Consider the following 18,307-nt stretch of genomic DNA (forward strand, 5'->3'; position numbering starts at 1 on the left):
AACGATCAATCAATGCTCTCTGAGGGCTGTGATTGTAGGAAACCCGGTCCCTCCTCTCAGCTTTTATAGGAGGGGCGGGGCTAACAGTGAAAATTATGACGCAAGGGAATCTGAAGAATCAGTTTTCAGCCAATAGCAAAATTCAATTGTAATAGCCGGCGTTCAACCCTTAGTGACCAGTATATCAGACATTTTACAACTAAATATGCAAACTGGAACAAAGATTGTGCTGTCAAGAGATTAAAAAAATTGTGCGATTAATTAATCATGCTCTGTAATTGAATAATCTAATTAATCTCTTATTTAATTACACTTAAAAAAATGCTGAGAAACGCCCTCAACTTGAGGTATTTTCATTTAAATTGCATAATTTTGGAAGATCAAAACATTGATGGATAATAAAGTGGCTTTATAAAGTTATTTACTGTTTGTTTCTAATAGACAAGAACATTGCGTATCCATTTACATTCCGCTGTGTTTGAGACTAGTCCCTAGGGCTACGTGTCAAATTGCTGTGTACTTTTGTCAAACTCTAAAAAATTGAAAATACAAGTGAAACAAGAAGACATAGTCCTCAACATCCCCTGCCAAAAAAAACGGAACAAGGGCAACAACTGCGGAAAAAATATTTGCATGCTTCTCATTTTCTGTAGTTTTCTGTAGTGCTGTAATGCATCAATACCTTGATGGAGTTCGAAAATGTATTTTAATTATCCTATCTCAAACAGTTTCAAACAGAAAAGCTGTCCCCTTTAACTCGGAAGGACGTCTATGGGAAAACCCACGTATATGCTCATGCTAATATTTACAGCGATCGGCAGTGTTTTATTTAACACACCGTTTATGCTTTACTTTCACAAACACAGTCTTAGGAGTGTTATCAAACACATACTCACAAGCTATGGCCGGGACAACGCTTCAATGTCATCGATGAAGTCGACGCAAAATTTGCGTGACAATGCGTCGCCCGACCAAAAGAAAGATGGCGGCGCCAGCGAATAACTAACGTGAGTGGCTCCTCCGAGTTTCAAAAGTGCAAGGCAGGGAAGGCACGCACTCGTTTGTAGAACGTAGCTGTTCCCCGTAACCCTTGTCCTTTATCCGAGGTGTGACTGGATGGAAACACCCGCCGTGATATCAGTGGCAGCAGCGCGTCCCGCGCACACACACACACAGGTTTCTTAAACAGTTTCTGAGAAAAGCTGTCCCCTTTTACTCAGACTGATGGACGCACGGACGGACTGAGCCCAAACCTATATCCCTCTTCCACTTTGTGGCGGGGGATAACAAAACTTCATATGTAGTGCTATAAGTTAGCACATCATAAACAGTAAGAACACTTTTCTGACAACAAACTTGTTGCTTTCTCTCTCCTTCAGTTAATAATATTTATCCGTGTCCGCGCTAGCAGTCCGTGCTAGCTGCTACATGTTTAGCATTGAGTGTGAATGAGCTGATATGTAAAGGGATTTGGGATAGGGTAGTCATGATACTAGAATTTCAAACTAGATATTGATACTCAGGGGAAAAAACTCGATACCTGATACCACTTTTGATACCACGGGGGGAAAAAAAAACAAAAATTTAGAAGTATAATTTCCTTTAATAAAGTTGAGATGATTAACTATGAACAGTATATAAAGTATTTTTAAATTAAGTGAATGTAGTGCAACATTGAACAGCACTTGTAAACAACAAAAACTATTACACTTTTTTGAGTAAGTATAACAAAATGTAACAAATTTTACCTTCTCATTTTTGACTATAACTGGTGGCGCAGACCCCCCAGCAGCAGCACGAGCCAAGCTGCAGCCTTTTTTAAAATTCCGTTTTTTTTTTGTTTTTTTTTAATAGAAATATGAATATTTTTTTCAGAAAACAAATGTATAATGCAAAATAAATAATAATAAATAAAAAACATAATTACACAAAAATCTATTGTCAAAAATAAAGTATCGAGTGTCCTTGTACACATAGTCACATTTTAAATTACTTCAGTAGCTACGTTTAAAATATAAATGTGTAAACATATGAAATGTTAATCTATCAAGTGTGGCATTAACTTGTGCGATGATGCGGTAAAACAACATTTTGTGAGGGGTTTAAATTATTACTTGAAGTAGCCAATTAATTAATGTTTACTTTGTGTAATGGCTTAAGTCAGTTCAAAAATAAAATTGGATAAAATTACCTGAAATACCCCCCAGGTCAGTTTGCTAAAAACTCATTGCCTTTTAATTATTTCATATTAATACAGAAAAGGGCTCGGATTCACAACAATTTAACAGAATATGGATAATTTCCATCTCATTTTAAAGGTTTTCTGTGTAGATAATTTTAAACAGAAAATACGTGATGTTTAAGTTTTTGCAACAAAAACAAAAATGACTCAAATAAATAAATGGTACTTCTCAATGTAGGATTGACACTGAATTTTTACTGTAGTGCAGTGTTTGCTGAGCAGAACCTTAATGTTAATCTTAAAGGGGCAGTATTATGAAAAAATCCCTTTATAATGGTTTTGCTACAGTGATATGCTGTACATTCATTTAGCCTCATTCAGAGGGCCAAAGTTGACAAAGTTCTGTTTCCTCCCTCCTTTGTTATTCCACATTTTGTAAAAAGTCAGCTCCAAACGGGTGAGTTGGATTTTGTCGCATGTGATGTGATGTCACATCACGGAAACTCCTCCTGACAATCCTCGCTCCTCCTACCCTATAAGAATGTGAGCTCCTCCCTCTCAAACTACCTTACAGGTAAAAAAAAAACGCTGTGGTTTAATATAGAATATATATTGTTCTTTATTGTCAAATGACGTAAAGCTAGTACACAAAATAGAGGGAAAATAGAGGGAAAAAAATAGCATAATACTGGACCTTTAAATTAGGGGGTACACCCTGAACAGGTGTACACCCTCCTAGGCGCACGTATTGTTATGGGGGAGGGGGTCTACGCCAACATCAGTCTACGGTGGGGGATTTTATGCAGAACCATATAAAAGGCTTAACTACGCCCCTCCTCCCTTTGCTCAGCGCAGACAGAGACGACACACCCACATTGACCAATCAAATGCTGCTTGAAGAGAAAAAACAAAGCGGCTTCCAATCAGGAGCCGGCTCCTGTTGTCAAAGTGCCGACTCTCGGAGCCATTTTGTTTACGACCAACAAAGTTACCAGTACCTGGTTTAAGGACCATGGTATCCCTGTTCTTGATTGGCCAGCAAACTAGCCTGACCTTAACCCCATAGAAAATCTTTGGGGTATTGTGGAGGAAGATGTGAGCCAACAATGCAGAAGAACTGAAGGCCACTGTGTAGGCCAGTCCGTCTCATTACTGATATCAGGGTGCTGTGCTCTGCCCGTTAGACTTTCCAGCGGACATGACTTTCTCTTAGGCTTAGCTCAGAGAGTATTCCAGAGACGACGCGCACCTGTTGGCATATCAGCGTGAACAGCATCCTCCTTTGCTCTGATTGCTTTGTCTGCACTGGCTGGTAGCAAGTTAGCTTTATCTTCCCCACTGCTTAAAACAGCAGCACGGTTGTTTCATTCCCAAATCCACAAGCATTTTAGTCTCCGGTTCAGTAATCTTTTGAAGAAGGTTGCAGTGTTCTGTTGTGCAAAGAGCCATTCTTCTTTTGGCTTTTTTTCCTATAAGGGACAGCATGTGTGAGTGATATCTGTGGTGTGGCTTGTTTAGGAGTAGGTCTGGGTTATGACAAACTCACCAATCCATCTAACTGTGATTTTCTGAGAAATAATGAAAGCAGCGACAACTAAAACAAGTTTTTTAATACAAAATAAGCTATAAGATTAAAATATATTGTTATAGGTGTTATTGTAATTTTCAATATCGCCAAATGAAAATCTCAACATGTCTTGATTCTCGATAATTACCTCTGCCTTGCATGCACCAATGCTTTTGGCCAATGCTACCATTTTAAATATTAGTACCTATGATGAAGCTCTATCAACCATCATATATAATAGTAGACGTTTATTTAAAGTGCCGGACAGAAGTTCACATTTACACCCGTCACGCTGCTATCATCCATGTTTACTGAACCCGCAGCTTTGATATTACGCTCTTTTGCTTGCAATGTTGAGTTCAAGTCCTGCATGGGAAATTGACAATTCTTCCACTCCCTCACAGTTGCAGGGTTATGTTTAGGTACCTAAACCTGTTACCATATGATTTTATGTGAATCGATACCAGGTATTGCTGAAGGAATTTTGGCAATACCTGTCATCCTGCAGAGACCCCACCCTTTTCTTATGTATGGTGGTTATTAAAGTTTACTGTTTGTGTCTTCCAGCATGTGTCATTGGGGGCCAGTCGCTCAGACAAAGCCACCAGCCAGTCCAGCCGCTCTCTGGGCGCCCGGTGCAGAAACTCTATTGCCTCGTGCTCCGACGAGCAGCCACACATTGGAAACTACCGTCTGTTGAAGACCATTGGAAAGGGAAACTTTGCAAAGGTCAAGCTGGCACGACACATCCTGACTGGCCGGGAGGTAAGACATTGGAAAAGCAGATACCCAGGGTGGAGGAATTGATGAATGTAGGAGATGATGGTTGTAGTTTCCATTATTGCCAATACCCTAAAATTACTTCATAACAGACATCTCTAACTGCAACAAATGGGCCACTTCTGGCTGCAAGTCCTCAGTTTTCCATTCTGCCCCTTAATTTCCTTAGAACAAAATAATTTAGATATATTGTATTTGAATACAGTAGCCTGATTGAAGACATATCACATCTCATTCAAGAGACTTCTTTAGTTTGTTCAGAAACTGACTAGTTGGGTGTCATTACTTTCCTTCTTTTTTTGCTTTGGGGGGATTTGTTATTTTTGAATCAGATGTTTGTGGGCATGGCTTTAGATGGAGCCCCGACGGGAGCATAGGGTAGGGAGAGGAGAGGGTGGAGCTTAGAGATGGATTTTCTGCTTAAATTATGCTAGCTTTCTAAGATTGTGGACTCCATCTTCAAAGGACACTAGTAACAGGTAAGACATGTGTCATGCTTCAAACAACAAATTGAATAATTTTTAAAATCTAATATGATACAATGTCTTTAGGTTCATATTAGGGATACCTTTCAAATTTGAAGACGCTGCAGAAGCAGGTGAGGAGGCCCAAAACTGCATTTTCGGTTTTTGACCGAAACACTTTACTACCGAAACAACGCAGCCGGAACAGGAGGTTGTAATGACGCGAACAAACACTGTGGTCAGTGTACGAGCTTCTAGAAACGGGCCAACGTGTAGCCAGAGCGGCCCTATCCCAATATATTTGAGCACTAAAGCATCTACTAAGTAGAGGTTGAGAGGTAGAGCTTACATACTCGAGTGCACTAATGCGTAGTAGTTTCCAGTAAAATGCTACTTTTTCCACAATCCTTAGCGCTTCTCTGCAGTTCTTGTACTCTTTTTGGGACGTGTTTTAAAGGCGTCTGTACTTTTGTAGCTCGTCTGCCTGTCTCTGTTTCACCAGGCGGGCAAAATGCAGGTCGATGTTACATTCAATAAGGGTTGATACATGCCGTGCAGTGTTTTGTGTGACACCAGGTACGCAGACAAGTCTGTGTGGTTGTAAAATCTGAGCTTTGCATTTAATTGCACTTGATTAGCCTGGCCTCCGCAGATGTCCTCCCGAGTATGTTTGAGCCTTTAGAGTTTGTCAACACACATTTCACAGAGATCTTCTTCACTTCATCGAGACTTTGGTCCACGTTATAAAGACCATTACTTGAATTAGGGACATACCTGTCAAGTATCCCGTTTTGGCTAGGAAACTCCCGTATTTTACCCCTCTTTCTCGCCATAGTCCCGTATTAGTATTTTCCTGTAAATGTCCTGTATTTTAATGTAATAATAATTAAAAGATGCCTTACTAAACTGAACGCCGTCACTAGCCGCGCGAGAACTGCAACCTGAAATAGCCTGAGTGGCAGTTCTCGCGAGATTAGTGCCGACAGCGGCAACAAACCCGTAAACAACTCAGAAAAGATATGGATGAATGAAGACGTTCCGGCAAAAAAAACAAAAAAACTGGTGTAAATACGTTGTGAAATGGGACAAATGTGCTTTTATGAAGTTTTAGTGATATGCAATAACTGTACTATAACATCACTAAAATTACATGAAAGCATATTTACTAAAACAAAGTGTTGTAGTATAATCATAAAGAGTTAATCTATGCGTGCTGTAAGTTTAATGACACTACAACATGTTATTATACAGTTATTGCATTTTTTAGTACTTATTTAATTAAAAAAAATCACTAAAATTTTATAAAAGCACATTTGTTGAAACTAAGTGTTGAAGTATAATCATGAAGAGTTAATCTATGTGTGCTGTAAGTTTGATGACACTACAACATGTTATAGTACAGTTATTGCATATTTTAGTACTTATTTAATGAAAAAAATCACTAAAATTACATGAATGCACTTTTTTAAAAACATAAAAAGTGTTGTAGTATAACCAAGAGAAGTTCATTGATGTGTGATGAGTTTGATGACGCTACCACTTTCCTGTGTGAAGTTATTGGCTTTTATTTTTTGTATCTTTTTCCGGTGTTGTTATTTGCAGACGGTCCCTGCATATTCCAGCCACAGTCGGCTTCGCGTAGAGGCCTATACATATTCCCATGTGTGGAGGACGGCTCATTTTGAGGAAAATTGAGGAAAATCCGGTTGTAGTTTGCAGTCCACCTTGCTGTGATTGCAACGAGATATCGGTTTTGTAAAAGCAATGTTTCGTTGATGAGTTATTGGTCCAGAAAAGCTGAATCTGTGAATATCTTTCTAACTTTACCTAACTTGAGAAATCAATCAATCAATCAATCAATCAATCTTTATTTGTATAGCGCCAAATCATAACCAATGGTATCTCAAGGCACTTTACAGTAGAGCAGTCTTAAGGATGGACTCTTCATTTTATGGATACACACATATGCATATATACGTATATACACATACATATGTATCCCACACCCAACATGAATTCATCATGGCGGCAAGGAAAACCTTCTGTTAAGCAGCAGGAACCTTGTGTGGATCCCATTCCTATGATGAACAGCCATCCACGTTATGCTGTGTTGGGTGTGTGCAGAGAAAAGGGTGGAGACAGAGTTGTTGAGACTCTGTAACTCCACACTGAGGATCCCACGGACCTGCAAGACAAAAGCCAGAAGGAGTACAGGAGCAAACACACAAGGGAAGAAGCAGACATAGAGGGAGTGTTTGAAAGAGGAATGGGACCCTCTCCAGTCCCTCTCTAACCTAAATGACCTCTCTCTTAACGCCCTCTCCAACCTCTCTCCAACCGAGCATGCCAGACCCCCCCCCCGGCAGTCTATGCCTATTGCATCTTAATTATGAGCTATGAGCTGGTTCCTAACTAAAAGCTTTATCAAAGAGGAATGTTTTGAGCCTAACCTTAAAGGTAGAGAGGGTGTCTGCCCCCCGAACCGTGGTTGGTAGATGGTTCCAGAGAAGTGGGGCCTGATAACTGAAAGCTCTTCCTCCTATACTACTTTTAGAGACAAATGGAACAACGAGTAGTCCAGCATTTTGAGAGCGTAGTGCTCTGGGGGGATTGTATGGCACTACAAGCTCCTTGAGATAGACTGGTGCCTGTCCATTTAGGGCTTTATAAGTGAGAAGAAGAATCTTGAATTCTATTCTATATTTTATGGGAAGCCAATGCAGAGAGGCTAATACAGGAGTAATGTGATCTCTTCTCCTAGTTTTAGTCAGTACACGTGCTGCAGCATTTTGAACCAGCTGAAGTGTCTTAAGCGACTTGCTCGGGCAGCCTGCTAAAAGAGAATTACAATAATCCAGTCTAGAGGTAACAAAAGCATGGACTAGTTTTTCGGCGTCGCCCTGAGACAGGATAGATCTGATTTTAGCAATGTTACGGAGATGAAAGAAGGCAGTTCTTGAAGTTTGTTTTATGTGAGAGTTGAAGGATAAATCCTGATCAAATAGAACCCCAAGGTTTCTAACAGTTGTGCTTTGTGCCAGAGTAATGCCATCTAGGGCAGTTAGGCTAGCATAGGTTTCTCTAAGGTGTCGTGGGCCCAGTACAATGACCTCAGTCTTGTCTGAGTTGAGAAGAAGAAAATTTTGGTCCATCCAGGCCCTAATGTCCTTTAGACAGGCCTCAAGTTTAGATAGCTGATTTGTCTCACCTGGCTTCATTGATACATACAGTTGGGTATCATCAGCATAGCAGTGGAAGTTAACAGAGTATTTTCTCATAACATTACCAAGGGAAATCAGCCTATCACAAGCGCCACAAATATACATTGCTTTAAAAAAGTGTTAAATAATGTAAAGTCTGCAACAAATGTGTATAATTAGTCATTAGTGAATACCAGAGAACCACATGAGTGAGCATGAAAATATATCAGAAAACATATAATGAAAATAAAATGTTAATGTCTAACTTAAAGACAAGCAATGTGAAACTAACAGTAAATATGCAATATGTTGACTTGTATATCAACTATATTAGTATAATAAATAAACACATGTGCTTCATATACCCATTTATGTTTTTATTTAGGCTGTTTTATAATTTAGGAATTAGGGCTGGGCGATATATCAAGATTCAAGATGTATCGAGTTTCTTATTTTGGCGATATAGAAAACCATAATATTTCATATATCATATGAAACAAAATACTAGTTAGATGGATTAATGAGTGCACATATTGTGCAGCAATTTGTTAATCAATGTCCCTGTGTGGAATTTTGCATCAGCAAATTAACCCAGAATTGTCTTTCTGGTCAGATTTTATTTGATGAAATTATCGAGATTTATATCGTATATCACCATTTTGAGAAAATATATTGCGTTATTTGAGTATATATGAGTTTTGGTCCATATCGCCCTGTCAAGTTTTCAAATCCAAAACTTGACAGGTATGATTAGGGATTAAAGCAGCGTGCACAAGAAATGATACTGTACATGCCAGAATGACTAAGGAGAACCTGCTTCGAGCAGAGAAAACGGAGATCAGAGCTGAGAGACTGTCAGAAAGAGATTTCACCGTGATAAAGCAGAGAAGTTGCTCTTCAACAGCAACTTAAATGCACTTTGTGTTTCTATTTGAAAACATATTCATTTTAACTTTTTTCAGCAGCCCAATCAGTTGGAGGCCTGTGCATTAATTATTTAATTTATACATAAGTGGAGTTACTTTAAACATTTTATTTTGTATTTTATTTTATATTGTGCATTGTTGAAATGGCAGTGTTAAATAAATTATTTTGACTGTGACTAGCAAAAATGTATTTCAGACCTATAACAAATACATTTTTGGTCAAACCACATCATCTTTAAAGAGTAACTAAACCCCAAACCCACATTTTTCTGGTGAATACATATGGGTATTAACTAGTGCTGTTGATTGATCTTAGTCCAACTTTTTAACATTTTAGTAAAAGTATTTCAATTTTGCGTATTTAGTTGTAAAATGTCAAAGTTACTGACATCTAAGGGTTGAACGTCGCTATTACAATTGAATTTTGCTTTTGGCTGAGATGGATTCTTTGGATTCCTCTGCATCATTAACTTTCACTGTAGTCCCTCCTATTTCTATATCACTGTAGTTACTACATGTGTGGTATAAAACGCTCATAAAATGAAATTGAACTGGGTTACAGGGACCAAAATTCTATTCAATACAAATGGCAATATACAATATAAACTCAATGTATTTTTTTCTCAGTGTGGTTTTACAAGAAAAGCAATACCCTTTTGTTAATCACCAGCACCACAATTTCAGTATTTTGTACCACTTTTGGCTTTTCCAACCATTAAGGACGAATTGTGTGACTAAATTCTGTAGTGCGACTTCTTTCAGCAACTCAGACCTGCCCTGAGTTATTAGAGAAATCAGCAATCCAGTACATGGTCCCTTTAAGACAATCGCATGAAGTGAGAAGTGTGTAAAAACAGAGCTCGGTCAGAGCTGCCATTCCTAGTTTGAAGCTGCGGTCCAGCTTCAAACTTGGGATGGCACAATACCACTTTTTTTGTGTCCGAGGCAGATTTCATTACCACAACTTTGAGTATCTGTCGATACTGATACCCTTTTTTTTACTTAGCAATTAACTTTGCCCGATCCCGTTGGATCTCGGAAGCTAAGCAGGTCTGGGCCTGGTTAGTAGGTGAATGGGAGACCACTGAGAATTCCAGGTGCCACAGTGGGGTGGCAGTCACCCCAGTGGTATCTGTAATTATGTCCTTGGGCAAGGCACTTTATCCACATTGCCTGTATGAATGTAGTGTGTGAGTGAGTGTTGGTGGTGGTCGGAGGGGCCAATGACGCACTTTGGCAGCCTCGCTTCCGTCAGTCTGCCCCAGGGCAGCTGTGGCTACAACAGTAGCTTACCACCACTAAGTGTGGCGTGAAAAAATAATCCCTTAATTCTGTAAAGCGACTTAGAATGTCCAAAAAAGTGCTATATAAAATTGATGTATTATTATTATTATTATTTTACTGTCTGGAGGGAGTTTCTGGCACTTCTCAATAGTTGCATGTCACTTTTTTTCTTAGCACTCATTGCTATCACTGGTCAGCATACTGGTTTCTATGATGCTCTGGCAAATGTTTTATCAAGTTCATAGTATTTAAACTTTCAGTGCTGCCCCACCCCTCGACACACTCACGTTGCATAAATTACACTTGGCTGTTCTGCTTTTTTTCTTTAAGTGCAAAGTGAGTCCACACAGCTGACATGACTACAATGCTGCTGCTGACTAGTCTCCCTCTTGCCCTAGTTTCTGCTCAGTGTTCACGTGACACATACTGTAACTACCAGCAGTCTGCTCAGCCACCCATTTACGACAGGGGTGCCCACTTTTTTTTTGCTTGTGAGCTACTTTTACCACGTACAGTTCTTCGCGATCGACTGTGTGCGATCTACTCACATCCAAATCCACAGAAGCACCAAACACAGCTGCTCACATCATCAAAAACCCAGTTAGAGTTCAATGCTTGCACTGAATCAGAGCACATTAATGGGGCAAAAAAGTATTAAAAAAAGTAGTCAGCCACCAATTGTAACAGTTCTCCCACCTAAAAAGATGAGAAGGGCCTGTTATTTTCATCATAGGTATACCTCAACTATGAGAGACAAAATGAGAAAAAAACGTCCAGAAAATCGCATTGGAGGATTTTTAATGCATTTATTTGCAAATTATGGTGGAAAATAAGTATTTGGTCAATAACAAAAGTTAATCTCAATACATTGTGGCCCATTCCTCCATGCAGATCTCCTCTAGAGCAGTGATGTTTTGAGGCTGTCGCTGGGCAACATGGACTTTCAACTCTCTTCAAAGGTTTTCTATGGGGTTGAGATCTGGAGACTGGCTAGGCCACTCCAGGACCTTGAAATGCTTCTTACAAAACCACTCCTTTGTTGCCCGGGCGGTGTGTTTGGGATCATTGTCGTGCTGAAAGACCCAGCCACATTTCATCTTCAATGCCCTTGCTGATGGAAGGAGGTTTTCACTCGAAATCTCACGATATATGGCCCCAATCATTCTTTCCTTTACATGGATCAATCGTCCTGGTCCCTTTGCAGAGAAACAGCCCCAAAGCATGATGTTACCACCCCCATGCTTTAGAGTAGGTATGGTATTCTTTCTTCTCCAAACACGACGAGTTGAGTTTTTACCAAAATGTTCTATTTTGGTTTCATCTGACCATATGACATTCGCCCAGTCCTCTTTTCGATCGTCCATATGCTCTCTATTAAACTTCAGACGGGCCTTAAGCAGGTGGACACTTCTGGCATGGCAGGATTTCAGTCCCTGGCGGCGTAGTGTGTTACTGAAGGTAGCCTTTGTTTCTTTGGTCCCAGCTCTCTGCAGGTCATTCACTCTTGTGTGGAGCCCCAGATCGAGGGAGATTATCAGTGGTCTTGTATGTCTTTCGTTTTCTAATAATTGCTCCCACAGTTGATTTCTTCACACCAAGCTGGTTTTGCTTTAGAAGTAAAGTCAGGAAAACTCACCATATGCTGAATGAAACAAAGGAAAACACTTAGGAATCAAACTTCAAACCATCCAGTAAGGAGGAAACGTAGGAACTGACAGACTCATGATGGTGGCAGACTGCTATGGTTTATTACGATGTGCAGGGGGTGAAACCACCATTAAAACCACATTTAGCTGTGCCAGTCAGTAGCTCAAAGATCAACCTGTATTGATGCAGAAATATAAATCACTCTTGTACTTTTCATTGTTTTCACTTCATGCTCAGTCTCGACTTCTGCTTAGAAGATGCTTTAGCGCACATATCTTGAGATACAACCACACCACAGACACGTTGGCCCGCGACCAGCGCGCAATGTCTGGAGACGAGGGATTGACCGATATGGGTTTTTTTAGGGCCAATGTTGATTTTTTTTTTTTCCGTCAGCCTTAGCCGATGACAGATACGGACTGCCAATTTTCTTGAGCCGATATTTGGAGCTGATACTACTTTTGCTCAGTCAATTGACATCATAAAAAATACACAATGATAACAAATGCTACAAGTCTCAATTTTAAAAAAAGAACATTTATTGAAATTAACAAAGGTGAGGTAGAACAACACCAAGTGAAAAATATTTACCAAATAATAAAAACAGGGGATGTAGAACAAGAAAAAGTAAAAAAAAATAGTGAAAGATAACTGACTGATGATGTATTTTATTAACAGGATTATTGATTATAAAGATATGTAATTATAGTATTAAACACAAAAAGAAACCATGAATAATAGTCCATTCCAACACAACCCCAGAACATAAATAACAGAGGAAAAGTTTCTGTTCTAAATTGCATCAACATTAACAAGAATAAATATTCAAACAAGTAGTAAACTGCTTGTCAAACTTAAAAACTTCTCAGCGTATCGCTGAGTGAGAAGCAGAGAGAGAGGAAAATAAGTGGCCTTTTTTGAACATGGCTTTGGTCTGTTTTAACGTTGATTTATACCTTAAGACTGACATCCTCACCTCCATGCCAGCAGCTCTCCCTGGGGACATGTCTCTTGTTGTAGGTGTTTGTTGTAAATTTTGATGCCTTGATGACAGAGGCAGGGGCTCCCACTTAAAACACTGTGGCCCAAGGCAGTGCCACAGCTCTCAGCTCTCCATGTCTGCAACAGAAAGGAAGTCATTAAAAAGCAAATCATGTAAAAAAAACTATAAAACATCAAGTGATTTTTGATTGAATGAATGTCTTAGCAGCAGACTCAATGTCCATAGAAATACAATATTACATACAATAATAATCGAATAAGAACAGTTCAAATGAACATTAGACTAGACAAGGCATTTGTTTCATTTACTATGTATTTATGCTGATACGTATAACCTACAAGTGCAATTCATTAAAACTCTTATTCATGAATAAGAGTTTTAATTCATTTAAGCTAATATCTAGCACAGACACGTAGGAGTGGGCGATATTGGGGGAAAAAATCACATCACGATTTTTTCTTTGTAAAATCACGATCACAATACGATTTTTTTCATTCAAATTATTTAGACTATGTTAAAGATATTTACCAATAAAAGAAACCAATTCACTTACTTAAAATCATCTCCCTAAATGGAAAAAAATAATAAAATATAATTTAAGACAAGGTCATTTTCAAATATTTTTTTAAATTGTATGTAAGCAATTTATCAAACTGGTTCCAAGTACAATTAACATCAAACAAAAGAGCTGACAAGTTCTTATAGTCGCACACAGTCTTTTTACTATGTTTAACTAAAGTGGTGTAGCATTAGCATTAGCAACATTTGATACATAACAAGGCAGCAGATCAGTCTAGTGATTTCCATTTGTTATTGAGGTAACACTCATATTAATAAAATCCTACTTTAAGCAGTGTTTGAACGCCTCATTTCACACAGTTTAGACAATAATATCCTTTACAAGATAAAATGTTACTCTTTTGGTTACATTAGGCCTGGGTAATATGGACCAATATTCATATCTCTATATTTTTCCTCAAAAAGGCAATAGGCGATATAAACCTTTTTTTTTTTTTTATCAATGGTTTTACAAGAAAAACAATAATGGGTCAAAGTCATTGGAGCCACAAAGACCCTTTTATTAATCACTAGCAGCACAATAACAACATTTTGTGTCACTTCCTTCATTAAGGCTGAAATGTGATTAAATTATGTAGTGTATCAGGGCAGCTCTGAGTTGCTGAAAGTCGTTTTTAAGGTAAATCACATTCGGGACACTTTCTCTTTAAGAATGTGTAGCAGCAGCAGATCTCTGCTGAGGAGCGACAGAGAGTTAGTTTGAGAAGAGAGAAACATGCAGTGTTTCCTCAAACATCTCTCAGTGTTTAACACTCAGAATTGATAGAGTTTTACAGGACAAACAGACATCTGCACTGAGCCTCTGACAGACAGTCGCTAACACAGCTGACTGCGTGTGTCCGTGCATTGTTCCATCACTGCCTTACGCAGTGATGGAACAATGTTAATTTACGCAGTGATGGAAGAATGTTCACAAATGAGAGTGTGCATGACAAACGCTACTCAGGAGCTCAGATCTGCTGGATGATGGTCAGTAGATCATCTCCAAATGGTGCTGACTGATTGACAGACTCTGTTTCTGCCTGTTTTCCATGGACTGAAAAGATCAAAGTTACAGGACGTGGGGGAAAAAAATATCGTTAAGTTTTAAAGTTGTTTTAAAAAAAAAAAAAACACTTTTATTTGTTTATTTTGTTTCCTACATTATTATATGTTTGTCCAGCAGACATAAAAGTCCACCAGCCTCCAATTGAACTTTTTCAAATGTCATTTTGTGCTTCTGTGCACTCACCTCTCCACGTTGGACGAGCCAGATGTTAATTTAAATAGGGCAGCCCAACCACGTCTATACACGCAGCTATTTATGCCACAATGTTCATGAATTACCCCCAGAAGGTGAGAAAATGGCCCCACCAAAGGATTTTTGGATGCGCCTGATTTACCACCCTTTATTTCAGATTTTAATGAATCTGCCCATGATTGTTCTGCCTCTTTGGAAATCTTTTTCAGTGCCTTATTTGTCATACACCTGCAAACTCTTGGACATCAATCCTTCTTTTTTCTAGTTGGAAATACTTCTGAATACTTACTTTAGGCCACATTTACCTGACAAACATAACATCTTATTTTCATCTTATTTAAACAATTCTCTACTTGTGGTGGATTTTAAATACATTCAAGTAGGCCTGGGTGATATATTGGATTTGGTGATGTATCCAGTTTTCTGTTTTTGGTGATAGAGAGAATGACACTATTGCCCTAAAATGATATTTTATTTGAAAAAAAATTGCATTTCGCTTTGTTCGCACAGCATCTCTTAGTGCAGATATCTGGTTGACCTCTGTAAAACTCCCTCGTTTATGAGTGTTAGAAAGACTGAGAAACGTTTGAGGAAACAGTGCATGTATTTCTCTTTTCTAACATTCCAAACTCTCTGGCCCCCATCTTAAGTTGCACAATGTAGCCCGCAAAGCACACCTAGAGGCCGAGTTCCGTAAATTAATATTGCTCAGGATTGCACCCACCTCATCCAGCTCGATCAAACTTTCTCATTATTCAGTCTGAGCATGTCTTTCTCAGCCATGAAGCTAGGGGACCGTTTGTACTCTCAAGCAATAATCACTTCTACAAATTCCTTTTGTACTACCAGGTACCCATTTCACAGAAAATCAAACAGTACCATGTTTTAATACCTAAACGCATTATTGTGACTATGAGGGGATGGAAGAGTTGCCGATTCCCCCTGCATAACCTGAACAAAACATTACACACACAAGAGCGTCATGATGTCAGTAGCTGCGGTTTGAGTAAACATTGCTGATAGAAAGCAGTCAAAAGCGTGGCTCCACTTTTTAAAATGCGATGTAGACCAAGCACTTGCAAAAAGTATGACAGATGTTAATGTGAGCTTCACTCCAGCCCTTGAAAACCATTTAATTTAGTCCCCTGAACAACATGCTGTGTCGACGACAAGAGAGTTGGAAATCAAGCTGCTAAGGCAGGTAACACGGGAACGACGTTTGTGAAGCCTCCATCAGCAGAGCACAGAGATATTTTCCAGGTGTTTGGCATCGGAAAACTGGTTGTTACGTATAGTCCGTATTCACAGGTGCACAGCTGAGGTGGAGCGCACACACGCTTCTTTGGCCACCATCCCTCTGAAACGGACAGAAATAGAGCTCCCCGGTGAAGTGAAGCTTTTTTTAGAGCTCCCCCTGCTGACTGGCTGCAGTATAGGTCATAAACTCCGCCTCCTCAATGATAACAAATGAGATGTCAGTCAAACTGTAAAGTTCAAATACTCGTCACATAATTTTTTTTCAAACCTAAAGTCTCTGTGATCATTAATTATTATCACCCTACATTGTGTTCAAGTGCTCATTTTTCTGTGAAGTTTGTTTTAAAGAAATGATTTTAGGTTAAAAAACGGGATTTTAAGTCATATATAACAATGATAATTGACTGCTACGGATCTTGTGTAGCTCTCTTCGTGAATAGCAGTTACGTCGTGAAGGAAAGCTGAGACACCATTTAACTAGATGTTTGAGTTGAAATATATTGTGGTTTTGTACTAACCTCAATGATCTGAACAAGACGTCGGTAGAATTTCCATACCGGAAAGATAGTCATGTTCTTGGTGTAGCTGGGCTACCTAAGTCATCAGGGCAGTACGCTAAATGGGTGGGGCGTGTTACCAGGGCTCCTCCCATCGGACCCTACTGCACAGATTCTGGCAAGATGGAAGCCGCTCCGCTTCAATCAAGTGACATTTTCGAATACTATAAAGCTGTGTTACGTAGAGCATATATGTCTGTGGCGTAAACGAGATGAATAAAACAATGCAATGAGAAGATCTACAAAAAACTTAATGAATTACTTCATTGTCAATCACATTAATTGCATAAAGGCAAAATTAAAATATTGGCCGATCCGATATATCATCGGTGTAAAGCCTACTCTGTGTGATAAAAGGCACATTTTTAAAAATCTCTTTATGCAAGTGAACACTAGCATTGTGTCTGTAATCATCACCAGACCCTGTCTGCGATACAATACACCTTCTTTCATGGCTCAAAGTCAGTTTTATCATAACACATGCATGGTGCACCATGCATGTGTTCCTCCAACTGTGTTGCTTAATTTCTACACCACACTTGATTTTTAGAGACATGCCTAACAGACCAAGAAACGAAACGCTAGTCTGAAAAATCAGGCACTGTGATCAAATGCAGCGCAAAGCTGTGCTTTAGGTCATCAAAATAGTGGTTTTTGTGTTTGAGACGTTTTACTGCAGTTCACATTCACACACCTCTCACGTGGCCCTTGCTCCAACTCTCTTAAAGGAGCCACGTACTGAGTGGGTCTGAGCTCTAAAATCTGCTTTCACCATTTCAGACATGCCCTGAAAGAAGCCAAACTACATTTACTCACACATTTGGTCCTTATTAATGAGAGAAAAGGGCAAAAGTTGCACAAAATCTTGATATTGTGGTGCTGGTGATTAACTGTGTTTGTTTATTTAAACAGCTTAAAAGGGGAAAAGAAAAATCAAATATACCAAGTGCTCTGGCAGAAAATTAAACAGATAAATTAATAACAACATAGGTAATAATACCTTGTTTGAAAATGGTGAAGGGTTAAGTTAAGATTTTTCTCCATTTAATTTTAACCCAGTTTTGTTTTTCTTGTAGAACCATATTGAGAAGAAAAAAATATTGCTTATGTTTATGCTTATGTTTATGTTTTGTACGAATTGTGTTGAACAAATTATCAGGGTTTGACCTTCATGCATGTTGTGCTTAGAAAGAGTTGAGACACCTTGTTTTTTTTTTCAAATTAACTAGAGAACTCCCTTTAACTGTTGAAATTTGTCATGGTTTTTAAATAGAATTTTATAGTCTTGGTCTTGACTCTCAATAGTCTTGGCCTCATTGCATTCTGGCCTCGAGGAAGTCTTGGTGGTCTTGAATACAACACTGTGTGTTTTATCATTATTTCTCTGCACCAGAGTTATTATAGTTAAGTAAAATGAACAATGAAACATAAACTACAAGTAAAAAAACATGTTTGTTTACTTAAATAAAAAGAAAATTTAGGGTTTTTTAAAAAAAAAAAACAACAGCAAATTTAAACTGTATTGTGTTTTTACAAAACTAACTGTAAGAAACTTAAAATATAGCCATAACATCCTCTGTTTTTGTCTTTGTGTAAATATATTTTATTCATAAGTTTGTTA

The 18,307-nt window shown here is 38.7% G+C and overlaps 1 protein-coding gene across 5 annotated transcripts in view; it reads left to right on the top strand.

The window, feature by feature from the left end:
• Positions 1 to 18,307, top strand: part of mark4a (MAP/microtubule affinity-regulating kinase 4a) — a 74,559-nt gene that overhangs the window by 12,140 nt on the left and 44,112 nt on the right. For all 5 annotated transcript variants that reach the window (XM_028465884.1, XM_028465886.1, XM_028465888.1 and 2 more), the window contains exon 2: positions 4,317 to 4,514. In XM_028465884.1, the coding sequence (XP_028321685.1) occupies positions 4,317 to 4,514 (198 nt within the window). The remainder of the gene's footprint in view (positions 1 to 4,316; positions 4,515 to 18,307) is intronic.

This window comes from Gouania willdenowi, chromosome 14 (assembly GCF_900634775.1).
Source record: "Gouania willdenowi chromosome 14, fGouWil2.1, whole genome shotgun sequence".
Classification (NCBI taxonomy): domain Eukaryota; kingdom Metazoa; phylum Chordata; class Actinopteri; order Blenniiformes; family Gobiesocidae; genus Gouania; species Gouania willdenowi.